The 20,017-nt window shown below is 37.5% G+C and overlaps 1 protein-coding gene across 2 annotated transcripts in view; it reads right to left on the bottom strand.

The window, feature by feature from the left end:
• Positions 1–64: 64 nt before the first annotated feature.
• The window catches only part of TGFB2 (transforming growth factor beta 2), an 83,887-nt gene continuing 63,934 nt past the window's right edge, over positions 65–20,017 (bottom strand). For both annotated transcript variants that reach the window (XM_008052850.2, XM_008052856.2), the window contains 5 exons: positions 7,613–7,745; positions 7,387–7,497; positions 5,682–5,859; positions 4,362–4,515; positions 65–1,253 (listed from right to left, as the gene is read on the bottom strand). In XM_008052850.2, coding sequence (XP_008051041.1) covers positions 1,095–1,253; positions 4,362–4,515; positions 5,682–5,859; positions 7,387–7,497; positions 7,613–7,745 — 735 coding nt within the window. In that variant the 3' untranslated portion in view covers positions 65–1,094. The remainder of the gene's footprint in view (positions 1,254–4,361; positions 4,516–5,681; positions 5,860–7,386; positions 7,498–7,612; positions 7,746–20,017) is intronic.

Raw genomic sequence — 20,017 nt, 5'->3', positions numbered from 1 at the left:
ATCATAGTTGACATTATTACAGAATATAAAAAATATGGTAAAAATTTACACATTACACATAAGGTAGTTAATGTTTTGACTTAATAGTTTGCAAAAGAGATCTGCAGATGTGTTTTCAATTATGCTGGCTTTTATATCCATCTATTTTAATAATATAGGTATGGTTACATATACCAAAACAAAGGAAAAAACCTATGGCATAGCTATACAGCAATACTTTAAGGTCCAAAGTTTGACCAGTACATGTCAAAACATTTCAACATTCCACTGGTTACTAAACTGACAAAGAACCATTTACAATTAAAAGGAAAAAAAAAAATCTTACAGACTTATTCTGACTGAAAGTTTCTTTTATTAGCAGGCTTTTTAGTTTTTGAACCTTACAAGAAGCTTCCGTAGGCAGTTGGTACATAACATGTGTTTTCAGGGTCTTTATCTTAATGCAGACTTGCTCGGTCATATAATAACTCACTTGGGTTTTCATCCCATTAATATGACCTCTTTTTTTCTGGCTCGTTTGAGTTCAAGTTCCTTAAGCCATCCATGAGTTTCTGGCAAAGTATTTGGTCTCCACTTTATACACCTGTTTTATTTTCCAAGGGCAATGAAACGTTCATTATATAGTAACACACAATAAATAACTCACTGTTAACTCTAAGAGTAGAAGAGTGCCTATTGCATAGCAATACAGAAAAATCAAGTGAGGCATGGGATAGGAACGGTACAGACAGCAACTCCACTTAACGGGATTTTCCTGTTTTGTTGTTGTTGTTCACATAATTAACGCTAACAAATTCTTCCAGTGTTTTTTTTCTTTACAAAAAAAAAAAAAGATTTTGCTTCTTGTCTCTCTCACTTACAAAGTAGGTGAAATGTAGAATAAGGCCTTCAACTTTTTTGTTTCAGATGCCAGTTTTAACAAACAGAACACAAACTTCCAACGTGTTTGAATTAGTACCGCTTTTCAAAAATGTTTAACACTGATGAACCAAGGCTTTCATATGTGTTCTTGTTACAAACATCATCATCGTTGTCGTCATCATTATCTTTATCATCATCATTGTGATTTTTGTCTTGCCACTTTCCCAAAAATTTTAGCTGCATTTGCAAGACTTTACGATCATATTAGAAAGCTGTTCAATCTTGGGTGTTTTGCCGACATAGTAGAGAATGGTCAGCGGTTCTAAATCTTGAGACACGCAGCAAGGAGAAGCAGATGCTTCTGGATTTACTGAATTATATAAGCCAAGGACCTGAAAGGCATAGGAGAGGAGAGACAACATAAGGAAAGACAAAAAAAAGCAACTATTTTAAAAAGAACTATTCCATATTGCTATTAGTCACAGCACTGAGTAGATAATTTTAACTATTTTTGGTTTATAATGTCCCTTTCTTAACTCTAAATTATGGTCAAATTGCTATTTGCCTTAGCGATCACCAAATTCAGTCTTTTCCCACATGGAATGCTTTAAAAAAAAAATACATCTTAAACAAATGATTCTATTAAAGACAGATTAGATAAAATTGCTCATTCAACAGATTTTCCAATAAGTCTACACTACACTCTGATCACTGCTTTGGTACACATAGTCCCTGGACCCTGCAAAATTTGATCCTCTCAGTATGTGGTTTTGTTTCTATACTACTCTGTAAATGAAGTTGTTTCCTGAGTATATACTTTCAATTCTAGATTAAGAGTTTCCTCCTGGTCAGGGACTCCGTAGATTTTGTTTTTACCTTACAATCCTAGTAAGTCTACTCTGGACAAAATAAGACTCAGGTGCTAGGTGAAAAATGAATGCATGAATAAGTAGAAGAACAAAACATTTTATTAAAGCTCTCATCAGAGCTTTAATCTATCCTTGGGTATAGAAAAAGACACCTGTCAGCAATGTGAAATCTTTCCATGTTAAGTGTCTTCTTAGGCCAATTTAATGTCACCTGAATTTTTGTTTTAAATAAATAAATAAGTCTTCTCATTTACCAATGCTTATACAATGATGCTAAGAATGACATTAAGCAGACTCTATTCATAAGCATCACTTCCTTACATTTTGCTGAAAATAACAACAACGATAATAATAAGAACAATCAACCCCCCATTAACCTTCCATGTGGTAAATGGCAGTGACTGAGTTGGAAGAGTGAGTCCTAAAACAGAATGAAGAGAAAGTTCTAATAGTTTGTCCTGTATAACCCCGTTCTATATCAGAGAGGTGTGTGACATTTACTAATTGAAGTATGTAGGTTCCCCACTGATGATACAGAGACATTTCCAAGGATGCCATTAATGTGTTAGTCAAACAGCAAGTGACCTTTTCCTCGAGATTCACTGCAATTTTTTCAGCCTAAGACAGAAGACCTGTTCAGTGCAGCAACACTGACTACTTTATTAAGCTACCTCTGGCTTTTTGGGTAACTGTCCAAACCACATATTTGTGACCATGACAGTTATTCTTCCTCTCTCCCTGAAAAACAAGCATGGTCTCAGCCTTCACACACTCCCTCTGTGTATCAGAGAGGAGAATTATGTTTCTACTTGGCAACAGGGCCTTGTCCACATTACAGCTACTGGTGCCGCAGCCCAGATGAGGCAGCCTGGCCAGAGAGCTCAGACAAAGGGACAGGCATGAGCAAGCTTCCCTCACATGGCCAAGCACACGGTCACCCCAGAGTGCCAAAGTCTACAGGGGAGTTGGGAGAACAGCTGATGGAAGGGGAGCCATGTTTGTCAACTTAAATTCCAGCATATGCAGGCATTAATAAAGAAATAGACTCCATATTCCACAAACACATTATTTTTCATATGAACTAAAGAGAAACTACTATAATATAGATTATCTAAAATAATTGATAACTCCCAAACTCTTGAATTCAGCTGAATGCCTTATGTGATCTTTATGGCAGCAGATTCATTTTCCTACCCTGCAGTGAAGGCAATTTTTCTAATGCCTCTTTATTAGGGAGATTTACAGAGGCATAAGGAGCAGAATAGAAACCCTCACGTGTAGCCACATTTTAGGAATTAAACCCAGTAAGACAGAGCAAATGGAGGCCTGGTTATAAAACAAGGAGGTCTGCGTTTGTCACTTTTATGTTTTTTGTTTTTTTTAATCATGGGCATCATCTACATGATCTAGATTCCAATTTCTTTCGAAAAATGAAAGGTTTGAATAACATAACTTATAAAGTCTATTCTAATTCTAAAATCCTACATTACAAGCTATCAGGAGAAAGCATATTGACAAATAGTATTACATAGGAAAAGTTTACACTAATCCAGTCTGGGAACTCATAGTATCCAGTCTAGAACTTACCTTCGGAATTCACCCTCTGTCCTCACTGTAGTAATGAAAAAAACTCAGATTCTCATTTACTTTAGGCTACATTTAAAAAGACATAGAGAAACTGATTTTCAAATCATTTTCATATACATCTTTTTGTACTTCAGGTTTGGCATTATTATTTTAAGGATATCTTTTAATAAATACATTCATTTTTACTGATAAGAAACTGAGGTTCAGAGAAGTTAAACTATTTTCTAATTGTCATATATTAGTAAATCACTATGCCAATCCATTGAAATCCTGAATGTCCTTTCTAAAGATGGCAGTCCCTGATGGAGGTGATAACAGACCTGTTTTTTAAGATGGAGCCTTGGGTCCCTTCACACTTTAGCTATATATGACACTATGTGATGTGCTGATTCAACAGGTTTGTTTATTTATTTTGCTACCTATTTGTGTTTATAGTTGCTAAGAATACAAAACTCATGGAGGTAGGGAGTAGAAAGATGGTTACCAGAAGCTAATGGTAGAGTACAAAAATACAGTTAGAAAGAAGGATTAAGTTCTAGTGTTTGACAGCACAGTAGGACGACTATAGTTAATAATAATGCATTGTATATTTAAACATAGCTAGAAGAGAAGATCTGAGAATGTGCCTAACACAAAGAAATGATAACTTTTTGAGGTGGTATATCTCCTGATTACTCTGATATGATCATTATACACATATTGTACACACATATCAAAATGTCCCATAACTAGGTACAACTATTATGTATCAACAGAAAGCATTTTTTAATAAAAAATATAAAATAAAGAAAAAAATCAAACTTTTCTCGAATTGTTTATAATCAATTGGTAAGGCAAGACCTACTGTTTGAAACTGACCAGTGTGACTTTCTGACTTCACCTACAGCCTACATTCTTCCTTCTCATCTAAAAGGATTTCTCCAGCACCCGTTCATATGTGATGGTAAAAGAACACCAGGTTAAATACAATTCATTTGGAAATACGATCAGTAGGTATCCATTGGCAACTCAAGAACAGAAGCAACAAGTTAACCAAACACTTACCCTACTGTGTTGAGTGTCTGAACTCCATAAATATGGGCATGCTCCAGCACAGAAGTTGGCATTGTACCCTTTAGGCTCATGGATCCATTTCCACCCAAGATCCCTTTTGAAATCAATATAAAGTGGACGCAGGCAGCAATTATCCTGCACATTTCTGTTTTTTAAAAAAAAAGCAATAGAGATTTTAAAGCTGATTCACTACCCCACCCCACCCCCACATCACCCCAAACCAGAAAAATGACTCATTCATGTATTCAACAAACATCTAATGAGCAGATATCCTGGGCCAGGTTTTAATAGTTTTATTGTGCTTGCAAGTGATTTTCAGAATAGGGTGTTGTGGTGATTTGCTACACCAATTTCGCTTATGAGCTTGATACCCTGACTCCCTGCGACCTAAAAAGTCAACCCTTCCCCCTCAAATGACTAGATACAAGCAGAGAGCCACTGGAAGGGACCAAGTTCTTTCCAACTAGTGCTAGACAGTTTCTGCCACCCAGTCTCTATTCCTTCCAAATATAACATGAAATACAACTACAATTTTCAACAAACTATCTAAGGCATTTTTCTTTGAGAACAGATCCTTTATTTCATCATATGTTCTCTGATTTAGGCATAAACCAGACATTAAGAAACAGTCTTGCTGAGTGCAACCACAGGCCCTCAAAAGCAAAAATTGCCACTTTACTCATGACCTCTTGGAACACTTCATCAGTAGGACCCTGCACTGTCCCATAACTCTCAAAGAAAGAGCCTTCCTCTTACCAATCTAAAACCACAGAAGAACACTCATATTCTCCCTCCATGAACTCATGTGGGAATGGGAAATACATTTTTCTCACTTTTATCATATTCTGTAGCTAAAGATGTGACAAATAGCATTTTTCTGCTGTCTCATCTCTGTTATTTTGAACACTCAAGTAAGAATAAGGGTGAAGTATTCATACAGATTGTAAGTCTTCCTTAATTAGAAGTCATCCTCATATATCTCAAACAAGTTTGTATTTGTTCTGAGTAGCAGAGAGCTCATTTTATTCTTCAGCACCAAAGCATTTCAAAGGAATTTAGGGAAAAAAATTGGGGGTGCTAGTTTTCTGTATTCACAGTGTGGTTTATTGCTAAAGAGCTGATGAATACAACCCAGAAATAACTGTTTTAAGTCTTTGGGAAGAACAATGCTATGAAATACAAGAGCTATACTGTATTGTTCCTGGTCTTAAGCAATGAGTACCATCCAGGTCAATATGTGGTAAAAGAAAGGGCAAAGGCAGTACTGGAGTTAACAATGTAATTACTTTGTCTTATTTTTACTTCCTTTACCTAAAGCAATAGGCTGCATCCAATGCACGCTTCTTCCGCCGGTTGGTCTGTTGTGACTCAAGTCTGTAGGAGGGCAATAACATTAGCAGGAGATGTGGGGTCTTCCCACTGTTTTTTTTCCTAGTGGACTTTATAGTTTTCTGATCACCACTGGTATATGTGGAGGTGCCATCAATACCTTGAAAAAATGCATTTGGGTAATAAACATTTAGCTTTACCTTCATCAAATATAATCAGTCATATTTTTTCCTTTGTATATTGTCACAAATAGCAGTGATGACCACCAAAGCAGCATCAGCTGGGTATAGTCATTCCCCGGGGAAATAGATATGACACAACAGGACTACCCCACGTGACAGTTAACATTTCTAAATGGGGCTCTTGTCCAAAGGCAGTTCAGTGTCAAAGGCAGGGCTGTTGGTTATGAAAGTCACTACAGAAGCAGTCTTTGACCTATGGTCCCAGGGCAAATTTGGCAGTTTATTTTAGTCAATCCTCAGTTTAGGCTGTGTTCAAACCCTCGACAACTGAACACATGGCAATAGAATATGCCTTGTCACCCGCTGGTTCACACTCTTCCTAAGACTACTAAACTCAAAAGACTTTTCTAATGAACATAAACTGAGACTTAGCTAAATTGGAGTGAATTAGGTTCAAGTGAAACAGAAGTCACCCTTACCTAATGCTATTTTGGGAAGCTGTGAAGAAAGGGCTTTTTCATTTATTTTATGGCATCCTCAACACTTTCCTGATTCCATCTGAGATTTAGAAACTTGAGCTCCCCAAAGCATGCTCAGGAGACTGCCAGTTTAAGCATTTAATCTCCACACTCCAGAGAATCATGACTAGGCTAGAGACTGAAATAAATCTCTAGACCTCTGGGAGTATTTTTCATGAGCAAGGGCCACTACAGCCTTCTAAAAGAGGATGGAGGTCCTGGGTGATGTTAGTAGGACAGGGAAAACAGCTCCTTGGCCTGGCACTGTGGCCTGATGCAGCATCAGCATGTGGGCACAGACTTTCCTCTCACCTCTCATCATCCAATGATTCATTATCTAATGCATGAGGTGACCTGAACCCTAGGCACCTCCTCATTCTCTCTGACTTTTGGCTAATTCACTTAAAGGTGAGCATGAAAGAAAGCTAAAACTTCTTAAATGTGTTTATAAATTATTATAAAAGTCTGCTAAGAAAGCCACTTGAAATGTTGGGTATGGGCTAGAAAAGGTGGAATGTTTCAATAATTGGAAGGTTAATTACGGAAGCTGTGGCATGAGGAGACTCCTTTCTTCCATGAAATACAGCTGTCCCATCCTGCCATTTGGTTTGGGGGTTTATCAGTGGCTTTTCTTAATGTGTGTTGTTTTTTATGATATCAGTTTAGATAGAAAGTGTGTTTGCTAAAATGAGAAATAAAGGTCTTAATTGAGTATTTAATAGTTTGAAGGGTTAATGAGTCAGTCAGTTAGTATTGACAAAGTCACCACTAGGTTTTGAGCAGTTGTAAACTGAGAACCAATTTCTATCTTCCAATTTTTTCTCCCTTCATATATTTTTATACAAACATATCATTGTCCAACTGAGTTAAACTATCCAGTTTTCACCAAACAATCCCATTTTCACATGCAAAGTGATTTTATCTCCCATGAGATTATCAACATAGGCCCCCTCTTTCCCCAACTTCTTATGAACAAGTTTCAGTTACCTGCAAATCTTGCTTCTAGCTCTTCACTTTTATTTGGGATGATGTAATTATTAGTTGGTACAAAAGTACAGCAGGGACAGTGTAAACTTATTTTAAATCCCAGGTTCCTGTCTGGAAAACATTAAGTCAAGGAGGTCATTTTACATGTGTTTTTAATCTGCAATCAATCTACAATAAGTTAAGGCTACTGAACATATAGAGAGGAAAAGAGAGAGTGGTTTGTAACCTTTATGGTGAAGCCATTCATGAACAGCGTCAGTTACGTCAAAGGAGAGCCATTCGCCTTCTGCTCTTGTTTTCACGACTTTGCTGTCAATGTAGCGCTGGGTTGGAGATGTTAAGTCTTTGGATTTGAGAATCTGGGGGTGGGGGGAAGAACAAGAGAAAAAGCTCATTTGGCACACTGACAGCATGACAAAACCAAAGCCATGAACAGTATTCCAATTCATTATCTAAATTTAGCTCCACTGAAGTATATCCATGTATTGTCATTTCAATAGCATGGCCACATGCATAAAAACATAGCACCAGGCCATTTGCCATGAAAAACAAAGCTACTAAATCAGCTGCATGTTATGATAAAGGTGACAGGAACCATAAAGCCAAATGTCTAAAAGAAAGTGACAGTAATTATTTAACTTTGCTGACATAAGCTTTGCAAGACTTCAGCCATAAATTCTATGCTATTAAGTTAATGGTTTTGTTGTTTTTCTTCCTTACTTATTTAATTTGGGGAGCTGGGGCACAGAGAGGGACAGGAGGAGAGGTCCAGTTCAGAGGACCCATGCTTACTCTCGAAGATCCTAAATTATAAAACTCCTTCTAAAAAAAAGGGAAACTGCTAGGGGAGGGAGGGACATACCTCATCAACAAGGGTACCTGCATGATCAATGTTGGTATACCTAATCCTGAATTGTACCCCACATCTTTATAACAAATAAATAAATTTTTTTTTAAAAAAAGAGAACAGTCTTAATCTAGGTTCCTAAATCCACTGGTATTAAAATATGTGTCATGCTTCAGCTTTTGAGGTAAGATGCTAGCCGAGATTTTTTTATTCTCAATGTGGCTTGTTATGATTTATTTATTTATTTATTTATTTATTTATTTATTTATTTATTTATTTATTTATTTTTTTTTTTTTGAGTTGGAGTCTCACTCTGTCGCCCAGACTGGAGTGCAGTGGCCGCTCCTGCTGGGCTCCGGCGATCCTTCCGCCTCAGCCTTCCAAGTAGCTGGAATTACAGGCATGCGCTACCACGCCCGGCTGATTTTTTTATTTATTGTAGAGATGAGGTCTCGCTGCCCAGGCGGGTCTCGAACCCGCGGGCTCAGGCAATCCACTCACCTCAGCCTCCCAAAGGCGCGGGATTACAGGCAGAGCCACCGAGCCCGGCTTGTTATGATTTATAAAGATATTTCATATCCTGCAAACTAAGAATGAATTTGGGCAGGTGCAAATTTGGTATAGTGGATATATGAGTGTCTGAAAGCATATCAGCCTGAACACTAAGACTTTGGGAAGATGCATTTATTTCAAATAAGGATTGAGCAACTTCAGTATGTTCTTGGGTTTCTATAGAAAGGGAACATTTTAGGTGGTTTAAAAAAAATTCTATATTGAAATAATAGTGTTTTATGAAGCAAACCATGATCCTAAGTCTCCTAGAGCTACAGTAAATCCCTGCCCAAATCTTGTATCCTGCCTTTCCTCAGTACTTAGGGGCTCAGGACCTGTCATTTTATACTGCCCTTCCTCATATTAAGTCTAACTGTTTTTGCAGACATTTCATACACATGGGTTTGGTCCTACCAATAAGTTCATAAGCTTCCCCAGGTCAGGGATCATGCCGCCAATTTGGTATCATTTCAAAGCACAGCATTCAAATGAATCAATGTCTATTAAATGATTATCTGAATATCTAGAAGACATATTAACTCTCCTCTAAACCGAAAAAAACAAAAATGCATACTCTTCCATTGATTTTAAAATGCACTTTCCTTTCATGTGTGTACATGATTTGCTTCAGGTAATTTGGCAACAAATGCTTCCTGAAATATTTGTCATTATAGTAAACTTTTTTTCTGGATTAAGTAAATTTAGAAAAAGGAAAGAGATTATACAATTGGACTCTTGGGTACCCTCATACATTTTAGACCAATCCTATTCTACAGACCTGCCTCCATGGTCTAGAAATCCCTAGTAAAAGAAGAGAATGTAGATGTAATCATAATTCCATCATAGGCAAGAAATGCTGTTTGTGAATTAGAGAAAGCAAATAAACATAACTTGGGGGCTGGGCGCACTGGGTTCTGGGCTTGGCACACATGATTCATTTAATTTAATCTTTGAAATATCTTTGTAAAGTAGACTAAGGAAACTGAAACTCAGGGAGGTTAAGTAACTCGCCCAATGCTACACAGTGAACAAGTGTGGAGAGAGGATTCAAAGTCATCCCAAGTCATTTTCCCACTTCAATGCTGGAGATTTTAAGGCCAAAAAAAGTTGTAGAAGTCAAAAATGAATCATGATTCACCCTTAACCCTTTCCAGATGGCAGAAAACCTTCAGTGGGAAGCAAATGTTTTTTAAATAAAATTAAAATCAGTGTTGGTACAAGATGAAAATATAACATGGTGGAATGCACACACAATGAATGCTGACATAAAGCTATAATTTTAAAGATACAGCTTAACAGCAGTCAATCCTCTGAGATTCAAACCTTGCCTTGAAAATACTCCCAGGTGGGCAAATAAGACACTACTTATCCAATTCAGATAAATGGTACAATTAGCCTAATATAGAGTAACAATGGTTGAAAACAATGAGTGAGAATAAGTTTTCAGGCATTTCCATCTGCCTCATTGGCTACAAATTAATAACATTCACAGAACTCATTTTTCAGTCCTTAAATTCTTCCCATAGCTGATCTGTAATGATGTATTATTACATAATGATTTGTATATTTACTGCGCTCCTAATTAGCACAGTGTACACCTCATTCATCTTCATATAGCTAACACTTAGACACACTACCTAGAACAAAACATTACTGAATTAATTTTAGATATATTATACATATCATATACCAAATGTCTATGACATATATATATATAGATATTCAGTCTCACTGAAGATACAGATTTTTTTTTAGATTGGAAACTATAGTTTATTTAGAAAGTAGATTGAAGAGAGAGAGAAAAGGAGAATCCACCTCCCCCAGGTTGGGGAGGGGACCAGGCTATAACTCAATGGAAGCATGGCCAGGCCAGAGCTTAACAAAAGCAATGGTAGCCAAGATACAGAATTAAAAAAAAAAATCATGACCATATTGGCCAAATGGGGAGAAAATGCATACACTGTTGAATTCTTTACCTTACAGAAAAGAAGAAAATCTTAGATGAACTTGCTTTAAATGGAGATCAAAGGGGAGCAAAGAGACTCTGAAGATTTTTCTCTTTTAAATCTCACTAGAATCAAGACTTAGAGATGAGGGCTTCCTCAACCACAGCACATTGGTAGGCTCAGACAATGGACAACTTCAATGGACAACTTGGGTGAAAGGTCCTCTAGGTCTTTTTACTCGTTCAAGCTTTAAGAGCAAGTCACATATAACCCACCAAGAAAGATGGTTAGTTAGCTACATAATTCTGAAACAGAGAAATGACTTTGGTCATCTGGGTTTGTCGTCTTGAACTTTATGGCCAAAGAGTTCTTAAACCTACTTGTTGCGATTTAACTCCATTCTTCTTATCCAGTCTTTAGTGGAAACAGGAAACAGCTGCTTTCCATCACTCAGAGAATATCCCTCATATTCTCAGAGACTATTATTAAGTCCCCCTCATTATGCTTGCTTGCTCTCTCTAAGCTAAATAAACCCAGTTCCTTTAGACCATATTTAGAGGGGCAATTTCCCAAACCTTTAATCATGTGGGTCACTAACAAGGATGAATGATTCTTTATAAATATATTCCTTCTACAGCTCCATGATTTTGCCTCAGAACTATCTAGAAAACCTTCTAATCACATCTTAAAGTCTTGACTCTTAACTTGAAGGGTATATTCTTCCTAAGAATAGGAACTACCAACCTGTTCTCTGTTGATTTCCCACTTATCACCCACACTAAATTGAACTGTAAGAGAAGGTGGCATGGGCAATCAACCTGCTGGGATTGTTCATTAGTACTTTCTTAAGTTCAAGAGTTTATACAAAAGTGACCAGATCAGTTCATTTCCCATACTGTTTTAGTCTTTGCTGTCTGCCTTTCTCCAATCTCTGAATAAGGTATTGAATGTTAGTAGTCGTGGATATGCAGCTGTTATTTTTTTCTAGATCTACTAGTTGTTTGTTTCTAAGTTGCTTTATACATCTTATAAGCACAAAGATAGTTTAATGGAATGGTAGAAGCTCTCTTAACTGGCCTTCATATAACTGGCCAGATTAACAAATATTCTCCATTCGTTGTACGTACTGGCTGAAGCTTCAGCACGCTGAGGATCATTGCTGGAAAGTTCCTCTCCAAGCACTTCTGGTCTTGACTTGTACGTTTAGCAAATATCAATTGTATACATGTCTAAACATGTTTATGACACATAGATTACTCACCATAATTATGCAAGATAATTAAATGGGCTAGAAACTGATGAAATACAAGACCAAAAGTAAAAAAGAGCTGTTTCTTCTGTGAAAAACAACTTGAAAATCTTCATGAAGACAAGTTGCTGTGAGAAAGAAAGTTTTTTTGGAAAACAGTTTGAAAGTTCCTCAAAAAGGCAAACGTCACATTACAATATGGTCCAGAAATTCCATTGCTAGGTATATATCCCAAAGTATCGCAAGTAAGCACTCAAACAGATACTTGCACATAAATATTCATAGCAGCATTATTCACAATAGCCAAAAAGTGAGAAAAAAATCCAAGGGTCCCTAAACAGATGAATGCACAAATAAAATTTAATATATTGATAAAATGGAATATAATTCATCTATAAAAAGAAACAAAATATTGACACATGCTACAACATGGATGAACCTTGAGGATATTATACTACAAGCTAGACACAAAAGGACAAATATTATAGATTTCACTTCCATGAGGTACCTAGAGTAGGCAAATTTATAGAGATAGAAAGTAGAGTAGAACTTACCAGGGGCTGAGGACAGAGAGTAATAGAGGGTTATTATTTAATGGGTACACAGTTTCTGTTAGAAACGTTTTTTTTAAGTTACAGAAATGAAGCTGGGCTCAGTGGCTGAGCCTGTAATTCCACACCTTTGGGAGGCTGAGGTGAGTGGACTGCCTGAGCCTGCAGGCTCAAGACCCACCTGGGCAACTTGGTGAGACCTCATCTCTACAATAAATCAAAAATTAGCCAGGCGTGGTAGCTTGCGCCTGTAGTTCCAGCTACTTGGAAGGCTGAGGTGGAAGGATCGCTGAAGCCCAGCAAGTCGAGGCTGCGGTGGCTGGGAGCGGCCACTGCACTCCAGTCTGGGCGACAGAGTGAGACTCCAACTCAAAAAAATTAATTAATTAATTAATTTTAAAAAATAAAGTTACAGAAATGGATAATGGTGATGGCTGCACAAAATTGTGAATGCACTTAATGCCACTGAAAGAATGGTTGAAAGGCACTTTAATGTTATATATAAAGTTTTTTTCTAATTTTAAAGGTTTGAGAGAGACAACTATAAAAGAAAAACAATGATAACAATCTGGACGAATCCTGCATCCATGTTGCTCAGCAATTGTTCTTAAACTTCTTTCTCTACTTCAAATAAATAAAAAATTAGAAAGCATAAATATTGCACTATGGATATGGTTTATGCAAAAAAAATACAATGTGGATTGGCAATTGGCATGGTCATGTCAAAAAATCCTTGGCCTTTTACAAAAAAAAAAAACAAAACTCAGCCTCAGCATGTTAATGTGTACAATTGTATATACACATACATATATACACACACACATATAACATACACAGATATTTGTTTTAAGTTTAAAAATTCAAAGTTTGTATCTCTTTGTTTTTCTCTCCTATGTTTTTATAATCCCTTGCTTTAACAAATGTTTTTCTTTAAATAACTGATCAACAACTCTTCCTGATTGAATTAGAAAGGAGGGCTTCTCAAGTATTGAAAATGAGATTCCATTGTCTCTGGCTTAGCTACTACCCATAGTGTTGTTTGAATGCCACCTTCATTACATTACTAATATATACACATTATATATAATACGTGCAAAATACCCACATATCGCCTTTAGCAAGGCTCTAAACTGTTCACTGAATTACAAAACTCCCTACACAAAAGCATCCATTCATTTCTCTGCCATTGGAAAGCAGCCAACCAAGGAGTGGATAAAGTTGAAAGTTATGGATGTTACCCAATCGTTTGGGGGGGGAGGGAGAAGAAATCTAAATGCAAAAGTATAGCCAGAAAAAAACTTAGTCTTAAAGGGATAATGCTGTAAATCAACTCAGGATTTGCCTTAGACACTAAGGGGGGCATCTCTTACACACCTATGAGACATTGGAAAGAGTTATAAGAAAGCATTGGGAATTCAATGTTACTTTCCACATCCAGACATCAACAGACATGTAGGAGAACCAAGGGGCCAAATCAATCTGACTTCTAATAGGAAGGGGATTTAACTAGAGGGCTGTAGAGAAAAACTGACACAGGTTAACTAGTGTGGGCCCATTTTGTTTTTAAATGCCTTTAAGTTTTTAATGCTTCAAATGCATTGAATGTTTAAATGTAGTTAGATGTTTTAAATGTTTGCAAAGGATGATGAACAAATAAATGCTGAATCAGACATTCACTCTGCTGGCTAGGAGCATGATTCTCTCAGATCCTGACCCCAAGTCATTAACTTTAGTGTTATGAAATACTAGCACTGGTAAGGCATTTAGAGGCCATCTGCTCCAACCCAACACAATTCATTCCCTAGTACCTCTGTCTAAAGACCTATCATGACAGTGAGATTACCACTTTATGAGAAAGGTCATCCTTCTTTTGGTAATTCATATTGTTGTGGTTTTTAATCTTGAACTTATAATCTCCATTGATTGGTTTTAGTTAATAATAGTACCATTGTCTCATTTGTATACTCATAGTAGTTTTTAAATATTTAAACATTTTCCCATGTTTTTTAGTCTTCACAAAAAACCCTGTGGGTGAACATCATGTCATTTATTATCTACATCCTACAGTTAAAGTAAAAAAAGCCTGAAGTACTTAAGTGTGTTTTCAAAGCCCTCTAAGAAGAGCCTGAACTAACATTTTACTCTTTTAATACCAGTGGAGAAGTCTTTCCAATATTGTATTTTGCTCTCTGAGCAGGATGTAAAATACTTTTTCTTGTCCAGGGATAGTGGCTCATGCCTGTAATCCCAGCACTTTGGGAGGCACAGGTGGGAGGAGTGCTTAAGCCCAGGAGTTAGAGACCAGCTTAGACAATATAGTGAAACCCTGCTTTACAAAAGATAAAAAAATTAGCTGGGCGTGGTGCATGCCATGAGCCATGATCATGATCGTGCCACTGCATTCCAGCCTGGGCAAGAGTGAGACCCCAACTCAAAAACAGACAAACAAATAAACAAGAAAACCAGAAGAAAAATTATCTTTCTTCTTTATGTCAGGACTCAAGAAGTGGCTTCCTTCAATTGTTCCTTTTAGGACAGGGTTCAAGATGCTTCACCATCCTTGTTAAGCCCTTTTTCAATGTCCCTTTGAAAGTTAATTCAACAAACTCCAAATAGAGTCTAGCAGAATATGGAGAATACACAGAATATGTCAAACATGGGAAGGGGAGTAGCTCTTGCTTCTCTTGTTCTGGTCACAACTTTTAATGCAAACTATTTGGTTTTGGCAGCAGCCACATCACACCATTGAGTCATAGAAAATTTTTTTGTAAAATAAAACCTTTGTTCTTATTCACAAACTGTTGTTAAGTCAGATTTTCCACCCCAAATCCTTTCTGGAATGAGTTGGAATAAAGAGAAAGAAATAAAGGGAAGCAAGAAAGGAGGGAGTGTTGGTCTTTCTAGCCCAGTGGTCTCCAGTGCTGGCCTGCAGCAGAAACATCTGGAAGGCTTATTAACATAGATTGCTGAGCCCCATCCCCAGAGCTTCTGAATTAATAGAATGAGGTGGAGGTCCAATAACTTGCATTAGCATGTTCCTAGGTAATGCAGATGCTGCTAACTAGGGTCAACTCTGAGAACCACTGCGGTCGTCTATACTTATATAATTCATCTTTAAAAATAATTGCAAATTACACACATATAGCTGTTAATTTTGGACTTTATTATTTGACCTAGGATTTAGCCTTTCGGATTCTTTCTGAAACTTAAGTTTGCTGTTTTTCCAAGCCACACAGCACTAGCAACAGCACAGAAAACGTCTTCAATACATTGGTGATAATGATGTTAAATATCATAGGGCCCAAACCAGAGTCTGTTGCTGGATCCTTAGTTATGTCCTTCCTGGTTGGCCATCAATACTCCGTGGTATGTTGTATACAGCAGAAAAAAGTATAATTTCACTAGTTGAAGTGAGCTATGAGGCCCAGTGTAGGCCAGGAGTCCAGTTCATCTGGGCCAATGGACAATCCATTCTGTTTCCTCAGTGGTCCCTTAGTGTTCTCTGAAGAAGCTTAGGGCTGTTCAAGTGCCTTTGAAAGTCATTAATGTAGTGAAAATATCCAGAGCCTTTGGAGTCAGACAATCCAAACTACCGCTTAGAATCTGTGATTTTCTCATTTACGAAACGGGATATCAAAACCCATCTTGTATACTTGTTGAGAGAATTAAGTATCACAAAGTAGGGAAAGCATCGGTCACATTGCCTGGCACTCAATAAATGTGAATTATAATTATGTTCCTGACCTGGTTGAAAACTTCCAGAGGCTTCTAATGCCTAGTGAATAAACTTCAGATTCCTTAGTTTAGTATTTGTGACACAATTTGCCACCAACTTATCATCCTAGACTATCTTCCTAAACAATACCTCTAAAACTTGCCAAACTCTGTCTTTTGACTAGTAATCCCCGTCAGAATGCCTTCTCCGTCCTCCAATTTCTACCTAGAAAACAAAACAACCTTTTCCATTCTTCATATCCAATTATGAAGTCCAACTTTACAATGAAGTGTTTACTTTCACTCTAAGCTAAAGTCAAGCTTCTTTCCCTAATTTCCAGGCAATTTGACCAAGTATGCTGCGCATCTGGTCCTTTGCACACAGTGACTTCAAGGGTAACCCTGGGTGCATGCTAATGTCCATTTCCTAGAATAGAATATTCAACTCCTAAAAGATAGAAGGAAACATAAACTTATTTAAATAGCTTCACAAACCTTGTATTCTGATTTGCTGATACTGGTAGCTTAAGAAAAACACATTCATTGGCTAATTTTGGAGCAATCTACTCTCTGAGCTGACAATCCTGATAATACGAGCATTTTTCTCTAATGTAGACAGGCACACAGAACACACTCCTGAAAGAATTTCTTAGTTTATTCACAGGAGGAACAACTGATTCTCCAGCATACCACTCCAACATTCATACTTTGGAAGGCCTTCATTGACTTTTACTCTTAATGCCAAATAAGAATAATATTAATAACAAGTAGTGGTATTGGAATATTTAATATGACCTGTTATCTTGTTGTTATTTACTCATTCATTGAATAATTGCTAAGCATCTTGCATGCACCTAAGTCTTCATTTATTCATTTGTTTGAAATTATTTTATAGCTCACTTTCTTCATTTTAGTTTAACAAATACTAAGCATGGCTGTGAGCAAAACATTACACTTAAATCCCAGGACAATAAGATGGTTCCTGTTCTTAATAGAATTCATTGTACAGTAAGGGGTTATAGCCATCTCAACAACAACTTAATACAATGTGTTCATAGGGCACAGAGGCAGGGCATCTACCCTAGCCCAGTGAGGCTGGGGAAATTTACCTGGAAAAAGGAGAGGGTAAAAAGATCTGAAATACTGGTGAGTATTTGTGGTATTTGCAAGGATACTGGGCCTCAGAGAACACAGTACAGGTAATAGGGATGTCCTAACTCCTTGAACAGGGGAATAAATAAACGTATCCCCCTTTCTTTTTAGTGCCCTTACCTTCTTTCAGAACTCTACACAATTGGACTTATGGAGTTTGCTTTATAGATATATTGGTTTCCTAAAAATATAGTAACAAAGGACAACACGTTGGTGGCTTGAAACAGCACAGATTTATTCTCTCACAGATCCAGAGACTAGAAGTGTGAAATCATGGTGTTAGCTGGACCACATTCTCTCCGAAGCCTCTAGCAGAAGATCATTCCTTGCCTCTTCTAGTTTCCGGTAGTTTTCTAGCAATCTTTGGCATTCCTTGGTTACAGCCACATAATTTCAATCTTCGCCTTTGTCTTCAAATGTCATACTCTGTCTTCATATGTCTGTCTTCTTTTTACTTTATTTTTATTTTACAGATAGGATCTCACTTTGTCACCCAGGCTGGAGTGTAGTGGCGTGATCATAGCTCACTGCAGCCTCGAATGCCTGGGATCAAGCGATTCTCCTGCCTCAGCCTCCCAAGTAACTGGGACCACAAGCAAACATCACCAAGCCCAGCTAATTGTTTTGGCTTTTTTTGGAAGGTACGTGGTCTCACTATGTTGCTCAGGATGCTCTCGAACTCCTGGTTTCAAGTGATCCTCCCGTCTTGGCCTCCCAAATTGCTGAAATTACAGGCATGAACCACCACACCTGGCCAATGACTTCTCATAAGGACACCAGCCATATTGGATTAGGAACCCACTCTCCTCCAGTAAGACCTCATCTTAACTACTTATATCTGCAATGACCCTCTTTCCATATCTTTTTTGTGGGAAGGGACATAATTCAACTTATAACAGTAGGTATTCATAAATTATACTGTGCCGAGTATCTTCTAAATGCTTAATCTAACTATGAGGTCCTTCAGAGCCAAGAATGTTCTTTCTCTTTCTTATTACACCCACAGGGTCTTTTTTACACAATCCCTGCTTGGTAAATTCTTATTAACTAGCAGATTTTGTTAGAAAGACACAGTTGATCAAATAGCAAATAAGTTTCTGAACAAGCAGTCTTTTATGTTGATAAAAACTGTTTCTTGGAATTTTATATATACCCACAAACCCACCGCAGAGACTATGTATATAAATCAAAAAGGTCAGAAAGAATTATCAGACAGTATAAGCAATGTAACACTATATTGTTCTCTTTCTATATATTCATTATGGGAATGAAACGAGGGAGAGAAAGCAAAGAGAATTTCCAAGTAATAGCAAGTGCAGCCTTATAGAGAACCAAACCTAGGAGAAATGGTTTTTATTTCACTGAGGCACAAACAGAGCTCTCTCTTCCTGTTTAACTGTAGCCTCCTTGATCATGCTCACTTTGGGGGTGCCTAACAAACCGACACACTACATGATTATCCTTCAGAAGTGGCTTAACAGACCCAGTACTTACCTTGCTTCTGCCATCACTATGTCCTGTAATTGCTATGGCTTCTTTGTAATTGCATCTTTCTAAGAGGTCATAAGTAATGTACACCTGGCAAGAGCTTTGTGAGAGCCTACACAGTTGGCCCCTTGGAATACACATCAGCTTCAGAAGAAAGAGGCATATTGGCACTCGGATAGCTACATTATTATGTTCACTATAGGAACTCTTTCTTTATGGTGCACAGTAATGCACACTGAAATATATTATACATGCCCATGCGCAATTATGATAAAGTATGGCATACAGAGATCTTTCATGACCTTTATGGAAATGTTACCAGATATGCCCTTGATTACAAAGTTACACACACACACACACACACACACACACACACACACACACACACGCACACGAAAGTCCTTTGTGAGGAAAACATCTTATAATTCCCCATTGTTTCCTTGATTTTTTTTTTATTCTCTACAGATGGACCTTTGTGCTGACTGCACATGTGCATAAACAAGTAAATTCACTTCTCCAGGTCTAAGGGATGAAGGAATCCTTTGTGTGCACAGCAGGTCTCTCAGATGCTGCAGCTCAGTAGTATTCATGAGACTATCAGGCATAAATCACAGAGCAGAGAAAAGGATTCAGTTGGACTAATGTCACCACATCAGTACAGGCCAGGAAAGAGAAAGGGGCAGTACAACATTTAATGGTAGAATCTGAAGGAAAACTAAGTCAAGATCATAATGTTCTTTTCCTAGCTGAATTCCTACAGTCTTCAAGGCTACACCACATAGCTTAGACTATGAATTTTGACAACTGTCCAGCTGTTCCCTGCTATGGAGGGAAAGAGTCTCCACAACCAGACCAAGAGTTCCCTATGGCCATATCTTCTGATTTTCTTATTTGACCTCCCCCTTTCAATTCCATTCTGATTTGACACTAATGCATGTACACTAGGGGAACACACTTCTAACATTCTTTTCCTACCCCTTAGTACCTATAATACATATGGTCTGTACTGTATTTTAAGTCCCTACTTGTATTCTGCTGAGCACTTTAATTTAGGGCATTGACCATAAAGTAATGAGCCTAAATAGATAAATTATGAGCCTGATCTTTCTACAGACATAGTTTATGGGGTACC

The sequence above is a fragment of the Carlito syrichta genome, unplaced genomic scaffold (assembly GCF_000164805.1).
Source record: "Carlito syrichta isolate Samal-C Ts95f unplaced genomic scaffold, Tarsius_syrichta-2.0.1 Scaffold72152, whole genome shotgun sequence".
In the NCBI taxonomy this organism is placed as follows: Eukaryota; Metazoa; Chordata; class Mammalia; order Primates; family Tarsiidae; genus Carlito; species Carlito syrichta.
The sequence above is the reverse complement of the archived record's forward strand: the minus strand, read 5'-3'. Positions and strand labels throughout refer to the sequence as shown.